The following is a 14,943-nucleotide window of genomic DNA, read 5'->3' as shown; positions in this document are numbered from 1 at the left end:
TACACATGAGGAAACACACATGCACAGAGAGACACACACACAAGATCCAATTCAGTCACCCAGTCTAAATATATTGAATTTGAATCTTACAATGAGATCATCCCATTAAAAGGCTTTCTCTCTCTCTCTCTCTCTCTCTCTGTCTCACACACACACACACACACACACACACACACACACACACACACAGAGGGAGAGAGCTGCTGAATTTGAATCCACCAATCAGAGTGGCTGTGTACTTTTTCCCGCCAAAACAGGTGCTTCTGTTTACACACGCAGCACAGAGAGACACAGGATTATTGCAGTCTATGGCCCTGTGCTTCGTACGTCGCTTACTACATCCAAGATCAAATGAAACATCCAAGACCAAATCATCGCGCTAACTCTGAGCTCGCTATTCCGGTTCCCCGAACACACCTGTTGTTGACGATTAGTATAGCTGGATGAAGTAATGTGAGATCACTGGATGGCCCAACAGGGGCTACGCATCGATAGTAGAAACATTGATCGGCAACCCTTTGATTGGTCGGCGAAAATGTCGAAGGAGCGCGCTCGGTATTTTTCGGCAGCAGAGAAAGAACTCTTGAGTGAGGGATTTCAGGAGTTTCAGAGTTTAATTAAAACGCAAGGGAACACTGCAAAGGCTGCAAAAGCAAGGAGAGAGGGCTGGCAGAAAGTTGCTGACAAATCAAACTCGTAAGTAATTCAATAATAATAATAATAATGGATTGGATTTATATAGCGCTTTTCAAGGCACCCAAAGCGCTTTACAATGCCACTATTCATTCACTCTCACATTCACACACTGGTGGAGGCAGCTACGGTTGTAGCCACAGCTGCCCTGGGGCAGACTGACAGAAGCCAGGCTGCCATATTGCGCCATCGGCCCCTCTGGCCAACACCAGTAGGCGGTAGGGTAGATTTATCATATCACACCATATTATCCAATATTATATTACATTATATTATATAATAATATGTTATATTATATCCCCTTTCACATTAGAGCCACAACAGGACCCACTAGAACATGGGAACAAGTAAAAGTGAAATATAAGAATATTCTACAGAATGGTAATATTTATCACTTATATTGCTTGTCGTCTCTTGGAAAGAGACCCTGGAATACTCTGTTTGTTTGTTCATAACAGCAACCAAGAAAAGGGCAGAGCAAAAAAAGACAGGTGGTGGTCCTGCACCCCCTCGTCAACAAGTTGGTTAAGTGAATAATACCCTCACGGGAAAATCGATATCTCTCTATGAGCACACTGTCGCGCTGAGCTAAAGGATCCTGTCTGTCCCGCAATATGCGCTGAATTCTGAGGACTCTCCTTATCAATCTTGCACCTTCCGCAATGGGTTGCTCGCATAAACGGACAGGATATGACTGCGACAGGCTTCCCAAATCCACCTTCGCTTTTATAGCCGTGGTCTCTCATCTTGATTACACGAAGTAATTTACAATTGCTACTCTGAAATATGAATTACATCTGTAATAATCACATACATGTAATAGAATGTTAATAGTACATTTCCCTTTTTTAGGAAATGACCTGTATGTATCTGTGTGAAATCAATAAAAGGATCAAGTGCTGCATTATCTTTAGTTACATTGATGTTATTTATTTATGGTGAAACAGTGGTGGAATATCGCTGTTGCTTTCGTATGAATGACGCGGACATACCTTCGTGGCCGCGATCTAATCCTGTTTACATAAAGTAAACCTGCTCCCCAGCAGGTTTACGCTTACGGCTCTGTTGCTATGACAGCAAGTCCCGGATGGGCTTCGGGGAACCGAACGATCCAGGATCACGCGAAATCGTCAACAATCTAATCCAGCTAACTCACTTAGCGCGGTACGAAGAACAGGCCCTATTTCTCATAGTGACAACTCCCCTCAAACAAATGACCATAATTTCCTAACTGTAGGGGCTAGAGCGGTCATTCTTACACCGTTTTGTTCAGAAGTGATTGGGGAATCTTCAAGTGTTGACAATTTATCATTAAAATATGAATTTTTAGAGATATATGACATGGATGACTTATTGACTTAGAAGCCACGAATTCCCCAATATGCAAATTTGAATGCCTGAGGCCACATATATGATTGGCTGGCTGGGAAGCCGTGCAGGCCCTGATTTGTAGATTTGAATTCCTCAGCCCTGATATGATTGGCTGGCTTAGAAGCCATGAAGGCCCCAATATGCAAATTTGAATGCCTCAGGACACATATATGATTGGCTGGGAAGCCGTGCAGGCCCTGATTTGAAAATTTGAATGTCTCAGTCCTCACAGAGGATTGGCTGCCTGGGGACCTGACAGAAATAAATAGAAATACTATGATTAAGCATAAATACTACATTTAGTAGAAATACTATGTTTTAGCACAAATACTATAAAAAGCAGAAATACTATAATTTAGCAGAAATACTATATTAAGCACAAATCCTATAAAAAGCAGAAATACTATATTAGGCACAAATAGTATAAAAAGCAAAAATAGTATAATTTAGCAGAAATACTATGTTAGGCACAAATCTTATGAAAAGCAGAAATAGTATGATTTAGCAGAAATACTGTATTTAGCACAAGTACCGAAAAGTACCAGAAATACTATGATTTAGCAGAATAGTAATAACTTATTGAAACACAAATGCACAGAGGGACACACAAACACAGGCTCTAATCCAGTTAACCAGTCTAACTATGTTCAATTTAAATCCTACAATGACATGCTGCCAAATATGGGTAGGGTTCTCTCTCTCCCACTAAACACACACACACACACACACACACACACACACACACACACAGGGAGAGAGAAGCAAGTTTCTAGGTCAGCCTTGGAGCTGCTAAATTTGAATCCACCAATCAGAGTGGCTGTTTACGTTTTCCCGCCAAAAAAGGTGCATCTTTTTACACACGCGGCACAGAGAGGCACAGGATTATTGCAGTCTATTTCTCATAGTGACGACTTCCCTGAAACAAATGACCATAATTTCCTAACCGTAGGGGCTAGAGTGGTCATTCTTACACCGTTTTGTTCAGAAGAGATGGGGGAATCTTCCAGTGTTGACAATTTATCATTAAAATATGAATTATTAAAGATATTTGACTTCTAATGCACCATAACTGAGTAGAGCGAAGCAAAAACTGCCTTGACTTGCCCTCAAACAACGCTTTGTAACTCTAAATCTGTTTGGAGTATCGATATAATTCTTTCACCGTAAGAGACAGCAGGCTTTGGTGAACAGTCATGGAAATTTTCAGGTCTCTGTGGAAATCCAACAAAAACTTATGACGAGAGAAAAAAGTGGTTCATTTCCACAGTTTGAAATCTGAAGAAATCTGAGCGAAGGACAAATTTCCTACCCTCAAACAAGTCCAACTCATTTCAAAACGGTAATAGGTGAGAAAGAAATTCTTGAATTGTGAGCGTCAGGAGTGTCTGAAGATATACCGGGACAAGCCTCATGTCTTAACTTTGCTTCGTTAAGGAGATATGACGATTCGAATATGCCTCTCATTACAGAACAAGCTGTCCATTGATTTTATATGGAGAGTTTTGAGACCTTGTGTTGGTCTGAGGAGATTTGCGAAATTTCTATAAATCCCACAACAATGATAGTGCCATTTTCTGAAAGCCAGCAAAAATACCTACGTTTTGATGTATAATTTGTGGAAGTTGAGTGAAAATTGAGCAAGTAGCAAACAGTTTTTCGGACATGAAGAGAAGACTGCAAAAGCTTCAGTGTCACACTGGAAGCCAAGAGCATAGCAACCATAACAACGCATGTATTTTGTGAAAAATCACAATTTTGCAACTCAAAACTTTAAGAGGCATAAAAGTAAAACGGTAAAAGATTTGAAAAAGCTGAATCATAGCTGAATAGCCCAATAATTTGTGAACATTTTAAAGTTTGAATGGTTGTTCTAGGTGAAAGTATCAGGAAGTAGTTAAGTTTCAAAAACAAGCAAAATTTAGCAGAATTGCAGAAGTTTGCAGAAGTTTCCCATTCATTTCAATGGGACAAATTAAAGGAAAAAAGCTTAATATTTTAAAAAGTATAATAGCAGAAAATACCAAAAGTCATAGCACACATTAGCAGAAATAGCAGAATAGTTTAAAATTTGAACGGTGAAAATAGCACAAAAATTTTGCTTATTGTGTGGATCCACACTATTGAGTTCCTGTTTCTCTTTATTCTTTATTATTATTATTTTTTGTGTGGATGCTTAAAGCATCCACACAATAAAGAATAAAGAGAAACAGGAACAAAAAATAATAATAATAAAGAATAAAGAGAAACAGGAACTCAATAGTGTGGATGCATCCACACAATAACAAAATACACTTCAGTAAAGCCATTTACTATGTGGTTAACTGTGTTAATTTAACTGTGGTTCTTAAATATACAAAATGTGTCTTCTTTGCATTTAACACTTTTTTATAAACAATTGTATTTTAAAGTATACATTTTAGAGTTCACAAACATTTTAATAGACTTTAACTAAGGATTTTCTTTACAAAGAATTATTTTCTTTAAATCAAAACCAAACATTTATTCACTAGTTTTACGATCCACCCAAGGATTTGGGGGTAACTATTTTTAGCTGAAGTGTGAAAGCAGCTGCAGTCCAGCTGGTTTTCTTTTGTGTGGTTCAACAAAAACAAATTTTGTTCCAGTCATGTAAGGTTCCTGTTTCGTCATAAATGTTCTAGGATCAACCTTCCAACTGACCAAAAAGTTAGTTAATGCTTTTAAAATTATGACTATCACACCAAATTTGTAACCTAAATTTGGCTAACAGCAAACTTAACTTGATAATTAGAGTGGGTGGGTGTGGTGAATGGGTGAAGCAGAGGTTTTGGAGACACAGCTGCCAGTCATCAGCTAATTGTGATTCCTCTATTTTGTCTCAGGCTACGTCCACACGTACCCGGGTATTTTTGAAAACGCAGATTTTTCTATGCGTTTGCACCTTTCGTCCACACGTAAACGGCGTTTTCGGTCACTGAAAACGGAGATTTTTAAAAACTCCGGCCAGGGTGGATATTTTTGAAAACTCGTTTTTGCATTTACGTGTGGACGAGAAAAACGGAGAAAACGCAGCATCAAAGGTGTGCGCCTTTTTTGACGTCACACTGTGCGCCACGGTATTGTTTCGGTGAAATGAATTTCTACAATACTATTACTGTTAGTTGTACTCTCTGCAGTGTTTAAATTCTTACATACACAGTTACTGTCCCGCCACACATACGACTCTGTTCCGCTTCTATGCCCCATCCTTGTTTACTATTTCCCACCGAGGCTTCTAGACTAGCCAACATTTCTACATGGTTAGGAATATAGCGCCACCTGTTGCTACGCTACGTCCACACGTACACGGGTATTTTTGAAAACTGAGACCTACTGAGGCTACCTCAGTAGGTCGCTGGGACCAGGGGTGTGTGAGTGATGACTGTGGTGTGCAGTGTGTGTTAATCACTGCAAGAATAAAGTCTGTGTGTTCTATCATTGAGAGACCCAGTGTCTGTATGTTGGGTCCCACAGTAACAATGAGTGATACAATAATTTATTTATTATTTTGTACAAATGAATAAAGAAAACATCAGACATCACAGCGACATGATTGGGTAGTCCAATAAATGAATTCTTTTTAATTAAACAACCAGTTTCTTGTTGTTGGATTAAATCCACAAGGAAAAGACTTGTAGGTTTTTGAAAGTGGACAAATTAATCTATATTATATAATAATAAATATTGTTAAAGTAACAGGTCCTACGGATACAACTTATGCTATAATATGTTCACAATAAATTAGTTTTTAATTCACTAGAAAAGAAAAACAAGCAATCTTAAAACTTAATGTTAAGGAAAAGAACTCGACATGTTGTTTTAAACTCAGTTTCCACACTGCTTGGTGGTAAAACATGAACATGTGTTGAAACCCCCTTTTTCTCTTCTGTTTAGACAAATGAGCTTAGCATTAAGTGTGAAGAAACCCTGTTAAATATCCTGATCCAAACTGCTGGTGTTTTCTATGTAATGCTTTTTAGCTTTTCTACTATGTGAATCTGTATTAATGGCAATAATATCATCTTCTCTCTTTTTCTGTCTACACCAGAAGTAAAGGAAGAGTAGAGAAATCATCTGCACTGTACTCCTCAGTCAACAAAACCTGATTAATATAATAAAACATTCTAAGCTCACATTATTACTTGATCAGCCATATTGTTTAGAATTATTATGCATTATTTTGGCCATGTGATTAAAATAAATGTAATCCATCCAAATTAAAAAATGGTTTTCCTCAGACTCTAGCGAAACAGAAACAGGGATGACCTGGTGGAAACAGCGAAGAATCCGAAAGTGCAAAATAAAGGGCAGATTTGCGGGGACTAATATTTAAGGCTCTTTTATCTGATAAAAGTGTGGTAATTGCTTGTGGTCCATAAACTTGTGATAATACACAATTGCTTGGCTGCCTACTGAGAGTAGAAGAGCAAGTACAAGACCACCCTGCATTCTGATATTGTGTGCATAGTGGTGGTTTGTGACACTGTTTTAGATTGAAAAGGCTGGTTCTGTGGTTATTTTAACATGTACATGAATTTCATGTTGGACGTATTCTGTATTCAAAATGTTAGGTGGTGGCATGTCATATTTGCCCCCTCTGAAATCTACACCTAATGGTTTCTTATTGTCTTGAAAAATAAATTCCTGAATCACATACAGCGGGGTTCTTAACAAGTATGTGAATCACTCAGGCCCCACACAGGATATATTTATTTTGACATCCATGTTAAAATTTCAGTTACATTATGGATACTTATTTTAATGTAACACTGTGGCAATAAGGCAAGAAATGAACATTCATGAAGCGCACTAAGAATTTAAATATATAATCTACTGCAGGTGGCTTTTGTTTTTGGACTTTTAGAGAGATAATTACATGATGCAGGTAAGCTGGTATTATCATCAGAAGCCTGATAAGCTAAAGCCAGCATGTTAACAGAAAGACTGCTAACTGTCATTCAAGTAGTTGTAGCTGACTCACCCTATGTTGTTTTTATCTAGGAGACATTTTGTGTTAAAGATTTGCTCTCAGCTCTCTGCGAGATGAGTTTTGCATAAAGTAAACCTACATTAAAGCTAATGATGTATAGAAAATTTTTATGGTCTTGTGATCATATGATCTCATTAATAAACTGGACCAGAAACGTAAAATTAAAAAGTGATTCAAATATGTTGTGTTTGTTTTTAAGAAGTTCATTCTGCGTGCTGCACTGTATAAGAACCACTTCTTCATTTCAGTGTGGGAGTTTACAGGTTTTCATCTATTTACCCATACTGAGCGTGTACACCAGGAAGGAAGACAGTTTAATATGACTTTTATATTTTCCAACCACAGAAGAGATCTCATCTCACCTCAGCGTCTCATGAAGACTAACTAGTGAACAGTATTTGTCATGTTGATGTGATTTAAGAAATGAGAGGAGCAGCTATGAGTTTAAGTGCAGCAGCGAGCAGATGTGTTCTCTTTCTTCTCTCTTTATCAGGTATTGTGTATCTCTATTTTTGACTTATATCAACGGTTACACCCTGATACCAGAGCTGTTTCCGGTTGTCACAAATTGAAAATGTTAAGGTTCGCAATAAATCCAAATTTTTCAAATTGTGTTATTTGTACTAATGGACCTACACAGCTTTGCAGCTTTGCAACCTTTTTAGAGCATAGAGTTACCATTTAGAAGAAGAAGAGGAAGATCAGTTCATCAGTAATTGTTCCTTTTGCCTCTTCCCAGTGCATAATAATCCTTTAACCAGAACCTTATCACAGCATTAAAGTGATTTATTTTTATTTTGGAAGGTGCAAACAAATGTAAATTACTTTAGAGGATTTGATTTTGATTCTGATGTGTTCTGTGTTACAGTGGTTCAGAGTAATAATGGAGTGACTTACACTTCTACTCAGATCTGTGCCTTTAAAGGATCAACAGTGGACATAGGCTGCTCCTTCAACCAGCCATTAAAATTGTCAAAAAAAATTTGGCTCACTGAACGTATTGAATATAACCCTGATGATCTAAAAAAAGGCTCAGGTCGAGTGTCGTACAGTTCTCAATGGAAGAGCTGCACTCTGACAATCAGAGACCTGAGAGACAGCGACTCAGCTGTGTACAAGTTCAGATACATAACAAACAAAGGTGATCTTACTGTTTCACCTGGAGTCTCTCTGACTGCCACAGGTAAAATTTTCGTTTACACATCTGTCCAAACTTGTTATGAATATAACTGTATGTGTTTGCAAATGGATAAACAGAACAGCAGAGCAGAGTCTCCACTCTGATTTTTGCTCTGTCTTCACATATTCAGCTCTTCAGGTACACGTGAACGGATCATCAAATTCCAACTGGGCAACGCTGACTTGTCAGAGCAGTTGTAAAATACATGATAGTCCATCCTACATCTGGTACAAAAATGGTCAGAAAATTTCTACTAGAGGCCTGTACTGGTTTAGAGACTATCTAAAGCCTTCAGATAGCTACTCCTGTGCTGTAAGAGATTTCTCCTCTCCTTCAGTGTGTGAGTTTATTTCAGTTACATAAAACCATCTCATAGAGTCATTACATACATCTGAATAAAAACAGTCAAACTCACAGTAACTACTTTCTAAATCTGACTTAAATATCATTTTATGTTTCAGGTGTCCGAGGTGATTCATGCAACAGAGTGAATTACAGTAACAGAAGCATCTGTGCATTCAAAGGCTCATCAGTGGACATTTCTTCTACTTACAACAGTTATCAAAGTCCAATCCAATCAAAGTCCTGGTTCCGTTCTGGTCGTGGATCTGAGGACCTCAGAGAAGACTCCCAGTATGCAGGTCGTGCTGAGGTGACTGAAAGAGAGAGAGGACGCTCCACTCTGAGAATCAGAGACCTGACAGAGAGTGATTCAGCCGAGTATCACTTCAAATTCAAAACACAAAGCTTTGAATGGAGGAGTAGTTTACCTGGAACAACTCTGACTGTCACAGGTACTGATCAACACACTTATATTTAATATAAGTGCTATAATTTTTAGTATTATTGGGGGTTTTAAATTAATTACAACAAAAACAAACTTTAAATTATTTCATGTTTAGACATTGAGGAAGTTATTATTTTTCCACACATTGATAGATCTGTGAAATGCATTCCCTATTCTGTCTCCCTCAGTGTGAGAGTGACTGACATCTTATTTATTGTTTCTTGTCCACTGGTCAAGATGTTCAGGTCAGTATGTCGACTGGACGGCAGTTGGATTGTGTCACCAGCTGTAATCCTTATGTTTCATCTTATGTCTGGTACAAAAATGGACAACAAGTGAATGGAGCCAGCTCTTCTTCTTATGACGTGCCATATGACACTTCAAACAGCTACTCATGTGCTTTAAAAGGATTTGAGGATTTTCACTCTCCATTAGTTTGTAAGTTTACTTTGAGATTTTATCGAAATAAAAACTTTTAATCTGGGTTATTATTAATATCATGTTCTTCCTGTCAATGATACATCTTTTTCTTTAGGTGTCAATGGTGAACGGTGCAAACGAGTGAATTACAGTAACAGAAGAATCTGTGCATTCAAAGGATCATCAGTGGACATTTCTTGTACTTACAACAGTTATGAAAGTCCAATCCAATCAAAGTCCTGGTTCCGTTCTGGTCGTGGATCTGAGGACCTCACAGAAGACTCCCAGTATGCAGATCGTGTTCAGGTGACTGAAAGACAGAGAGGACTCTCCACTCTGAGAATCAGAGACCTGACAGAGAGTGATTCAGCCGAGTATCACTTCAAATTCAAAACACAAAGATTTGAATGGAAGAGTAGTTTACCTGGAACAACTCTGACTGTCACAGGTACTGATCAACACACACTGATGGATATTTAATCAGCTCAGTTGCTCTGTTGTGTTAATGGCTGTATTTATTGTTTTGAGTATTTAATGTCTTGTGTCTGCTGTGTTGTCATATTCAGCTCTGCAGGTGAAGGTGAGCAGAATAATATCAGTCCATGAGTCTCAGACTGAGGCAGAGCTGAAGTGTGAAAGCAGCTGCAGTCCAGCTGGTCGTCTTTCTTTTGTCTGGTTCAAAAACAATCATTTTAAGGTTGAACAAAGTTCTTATCAAGATCTGTTCAATCCTGGAGACATCATCTCCTGTGCTTTCAAAGGACATGAAGATTATCGCTCAGATCCTGTGTGTAAGTTTACTTCACTGTGTTATGCGATGATCACGATTTTCAGCTCCTCAGCTTTCTTTGTTCCCTGAAATTTTGTTTAAGATGTTCAGTAAAATTCACAATACTGTACATACAGTTTAAAGGTGAGTGGAGTCAGTTTCATGAATTAGAGGTAAGCACTCAGTTAAAGTCAGAAAAGAACAGTCATTGTGCTGAAGAGTGGTTTGATCCTGATCAGAGAACATCAAAGTTCTTTTCATTTTGGAAGTTAATCCTGCTTATTTTACTTTTGAGGAACTGATTAGCAGTGTAATAGTCAGAGATGCACAGGAATCTGCTTCTGACTGTCTACAAAGGTCTGTCCATGGACTGTCATGTGTACATCCAATTTATGGAACAACTGACAAATCCAGCAAACATGGTCTGTTCATGCAAAGCATGAATCTAATATATTGAAAATAACAAATGTGACCAATAATTACAGGCTTGTCTTTCCCCATACTTGAGGTTTTGAGAGACTAAAATTAAAGTGATGGAAATTTCTTAATTTCTAAATGTCCTGTTAATATTTTCTGTTCTAGACATTCCAGAGGTTCCCACTGTGTCAGTGAGTCCTTCTGCTGAGATAGTGGAGGGCAGTTCAGTGACTCTGACCTGTAGCAGTGATGCTAACCCAGCAGCTAAATATACCTGGTACAAGGAACAACAACCAATCAGCCAAAAAAAGCAAATCATCTTCAGGTCCATCCGGTCCTCTGATTCTGGAGCGTATTACTGTACTGCTGAGCATGAGGTGGGCCGAATGTCATCTGAAGTCATCTTTATCAGAGTGAAATGTGAGTCAAGACAGTTTTCCTATAATACCACACAGGAAACAGGGGTTTAAACTCTGACATTGTCACAGGGGGAGAAAAGAAGGTTTGTAAGATTAAAACTGTCTTTACAATCTGCTATAATGGGTATAGATATTTAAAGTTAAAGAATAGGATTTTGTACAATTTCTTCACATTGACTTGTTTGAACACCAAATTCAAATGTAAATTTGCTGCAATTTTTGTCATAATTATTTCCACATCCCTTCCAGATGCTCCAAAGCTTCCCTCTATGTCAGTGAGTCCCTCTGCTGAGATAATGGAGGGTAATTCAGTCACTCCATCTGGTGAGATTGGTGACGACAGTCCAGTGACTCTGACCCGTAGCACAGTCAGTTTTTCTCCTGACATTGGGAACAATCAAGGTAGTGACACAATGGAGTTGTTAAAATTGGCCCAAGTGTAGTTTATAGTATTTTTAGTTTGTAACTGCTGTATGCCGTTAGGCAAGAACTATACTCAAAGTGTGTCATTAATTAAGACTTTGGTCTGATATGTTTTATCTTCTATGTCCATTCTTATGAGACCATTAATCTTGTAATCCAGTAACAAGTTTTCAGTTTGGTCACTGTTTCCTAGACTCATGGAAAAAATCAACTGCAATTGCATCAATCACTGTTCTATTTCTGGCTGTTATAATCATCTGTGGAATCATATTCATTAGGTGAGCAGTTCAGTTATATTGTTAAAATCAATGTGTCTTTATTGATTTCAAGTTATAATAATAATAATAATAATAATAATAATAATAATAAAGCTCCTTGAGGTGACTTTTGCTGTGATTTGGTGCTATATAAATAAAATTGAATTGAATTAATAATTAATTAAAATGTTCATTCATTCTTCTGTACAGAAGAAAAGGGTGCTTCAAAACAAATTCTTCCAGAGAGAGGCCAGACAACGAACCAGAGGTAAGGAAGAAGAGGTCAGGTATCAGGTACCTGAATTTTAATGTAACTGAATCTCTTTGTATATGTCGCATACTGCTGTCTAGGGATGAGTATTGATAAGATTTTCACGATTCCGATTCCATTTTCGATTCTGTTTAACGATTCTTTTTAAAAAGGAGAACACTAAGGTCGATTAGCTTAGAACTTTATTTTATATCTTCTCTTTGAACAAGATAGAAATTTAGGAGTAACATGGCCTTACAAACCCAACAGTGAGATCTTAAGAGATCCACAGCCTATGGCTCTTCAATGGGGTGTCACAGGGTCCCCAGGAAAAAAAAATTGTAAATGTAAAATAATAAAATAAATATTCCTCTGTAGCAATAACAAAGTATAACATAAATTATTCTGTAGCAATTACACAAGAATATCCAGTAATGTCCCTGCCTACAATTAAACACATTCACTTACCGAAAATCGGGGGCACCTGCTGCGGCAGCCTTTTACCACAAACTCAGTCACTGCTCGGTGACATTCGTCTATCCTGGCCCGAAAGGAGACGCTACCGGTAGACTGCTGCGAGAACTGCCAGCATCTGAGCCAGACTCTGTCTGTCTCTCTCATTGTGGTCACCTAAATGCACAGTGATGGCAGGTTTTGTAATAAGGCAGATCGTGCTAACATAATATGCACTGTTAGTTGATTATTTACCTGCTGCATTAACGGGAGAGGACGTGCAAACGTTACCGCTGCTGCTGGGTTGAGATTCACGAGTCCGGAGCAGAATTAAAAACACGACATTGATTTAAGGTCATCGCGTTTTTTGTGAGCAAATGCTTTTGCATATTTGTAGTGTTTCCACCCTTAAATGAAATATCTACTTTGCAAGTATTGCGGGCAACTTGCAATACTTGCAAAGTAGATATTTATATATTGTCATCCGTTCTCGTGAAGTATGACCAAACTTTTGAGCGTTTGAGCCGCCATGTTTCCTGCCAGGTAAATGACGCTCCGCAACGTGGTGACGTCATTCGGGGAAACTGGAATCGATAAGGGAATCATTTGCAAAAATGGCAAATTCCAAAGAATTGAAACAGTGGGAACTGGTTCTCAACTGCTGTCATACACTGCACAGTGGGAAGTTTAAATTTGGCTGCTATAGTACGGACGTTTGATGATGCGGCCTTGTATAGTTTACATGCTTCAAACTTCATGATCCACCCAAGGTTTATGAGATCCACACTGCACAGTGTGTGGGTACCTTAAGTTCTCTTATATATGAAAATGTACATGAACAGTTCATAAAAAGTAAAGTCTGCTGTTTTCCTGGAGACAGTGATTAAGGCTTTTGCTCAGATGGCAGGGGAGAGAGGGATGTCCAACCATAACCTTTCACGTTTTATGGTTATTTTTTTTTCAGGAAAATGCATATTATTACATGTTTGACCCTGCACCAAATGGACGACCAGAGCGTGGCGGCCCTTCAGCTCCAGCACAGAGTAGAGCAGCAGAGGAGCAGCAGGATGATCTTTGCTATTCCAGTGTAACTTTCATAAAGAAGCCAGAAGAGCACGACTACTACAACATTCTTCCCATTAAGACCAAAAGAAGAAAAGAAAAGGACGAAGAAGTAACAGATGTGGACTACACTGTGGTCAGATTAAACAGCACCCAAAGGTGAGGACACTTAGTTTGTGAAACGCTGGGGAAATATTTCCAGCATTTTTTTTGTTATATTTGTGTCTTTTGTTTATTTTTGGCATTACACTAAGCTTTTTTCTTTTCTTAATGAATGGTACTGGCATTATGAGCTGTTTAAAAAAAATCATATTATCTTTATATTTCTGAGAGTGTGTTTTTACCTTTACAGATTAAGAGATCAACAGGCTGCAGAGTATTCATCAGCACTGTATAGCACAGTCAGGAAAAAGTAGAGTATGAACATGAATGTGTGTCCTCAGTGTACATATTTAATGTTTTTTAGGAAGACAACAAGTGCAGACTGATCTTAATTCTGATGGCAACAGCTGCCAGACAGTACAGCTGTAAGTAAAAAATCAGTCTAACTTTACTGAAATAAAATCTTACTACAGCTAACAGGAAGCCCAAGGCAGCTATCTCTCTGGGCACTATGCACTCTTCAGGGAATTGTACTGTATTTTGTGTATGTTCGTTTACTTTTCTTTGTTTTTTTAAGGGTACTTTAAGTTTGTAGTACACTAAAACAAGTGTAAAGCCTTTTATTTGTCCTGCTGAAACCCATTTTAATGTACTTAACATAATTGTGAGTAGAATTATTTTTTATTTGTGTGGATATGGGATATAGGAGTCTTTGCAGAACAGCAGGAGGTAGGTCTGATTAATCTTAAAGTCCTGGTGCTTTGACCATTTACTGTTATTTTCAGTGCCCTGCTGAACTGCGCTCATGTGTTTTGTGATTACAGCTGTGTTTAGCAGTTTCTTGTTATCTTTAAACTTATTTCCTTTATAGTGAATCAGAGGGAGCATGATTTTGTCCATCATTCAAGTCGTTCTTGTAATTTGAGTAAAATTAGAAATGTTTCACTGAGATTAAATAAAATAAAACAAAATAATAAAAAAACATTGTTTCTACAAATTCTGGTGTCTTTCTCCACTTCATGTTGCTGCTTTTGAGCAAGCTAGTAACAGTGCTGAGCATTTACATATTTAAATAATTGCAGGTTGCTTTTGTCCCAAACATCTTAAATAGAGGGTTTGAGCTGAGCTGCTTTCTGCTAGCAGAACGGCTAAATTCAGCTGCACTTCACCAACTTCCTGTTATCTACTTCAAGTTGGGTGATATGAGACATTGAGTTTCCCTTTTACTGCAAGTTCACACAATAAACTTAATTTAAAGCTGAAGGTAACCCATATGGAAAAGATATATATAAATCTTATAAAGTTTGTATCTGTCTTGTGTGAAACTTGTAT

General features: G+C 38.0%; 1 protein-coding gene across 1 annotated transcript; it reads left to right on the top strand.

Moving 5' to 3' along the window:
* The first annotated feature begins 7,510 nt into the window (after nucleotides 1-7,510).
* On the top strand, nucleotides 7,511-14,572 carry LOC147327133 (uncharacterized). Its single transcript, XM_086294755.1, has 12 exons — nucleotides 7,511-7,565; nucleotides 7,941-8,255; nucleotides 8,383-8,592; nucleotides 8,714-9,046; nucleotides 9,277-9,477; nucleotides 9,575-9,907; nucleotides 10,026-10,250; nucleotides 10,811-11,065; nucleotides 11,681-11,765; nucleotides 11,955-12,012; nucleotides 13,412-13,668; nucleotides 13,862-14,572. Exons 1-12 carry the CDS (start codon nucleotides 7,511-7,513, stop codon nucleotides 13,923-13,925), a joined length of 2,391 nt encoding a protein of 796 aa, XP_086150881.1. The 3' UTR covers nucleotides 13,926-14,572.
* The last annotated feature ends 371 nt before the right edge of the window (nucleotides 14,573-14,943 follow it).

The sequence above is a fragment of the Aulonocara sp. 'chitande type north' Nkhata Bay genome, linkage group LG6 (genome assembly GCF_057382095.1).
Source record: "Aulonocara sp. 'chitande type north' Nkhata Bay isolate Kocher_YH1m ecotype deep benthic linkage group LG6, A_spYH_male_GT1.1, whole genome shotgun sequence".
In the NCBI taxonomy this organism is placed as follows: Eukaryota; Metazoa; Chordata; class Actinopteri; order Cichliformes; family Cichlidae; genus Aulonocara; species Aulonocara sp. 'chitande type north' Nkhata Bay.
The sequence above is the reverse complement of the archived record's forward strand: the minus strand, read 5'-3'. Positions and strand labels throughout refer to the sequence as shown.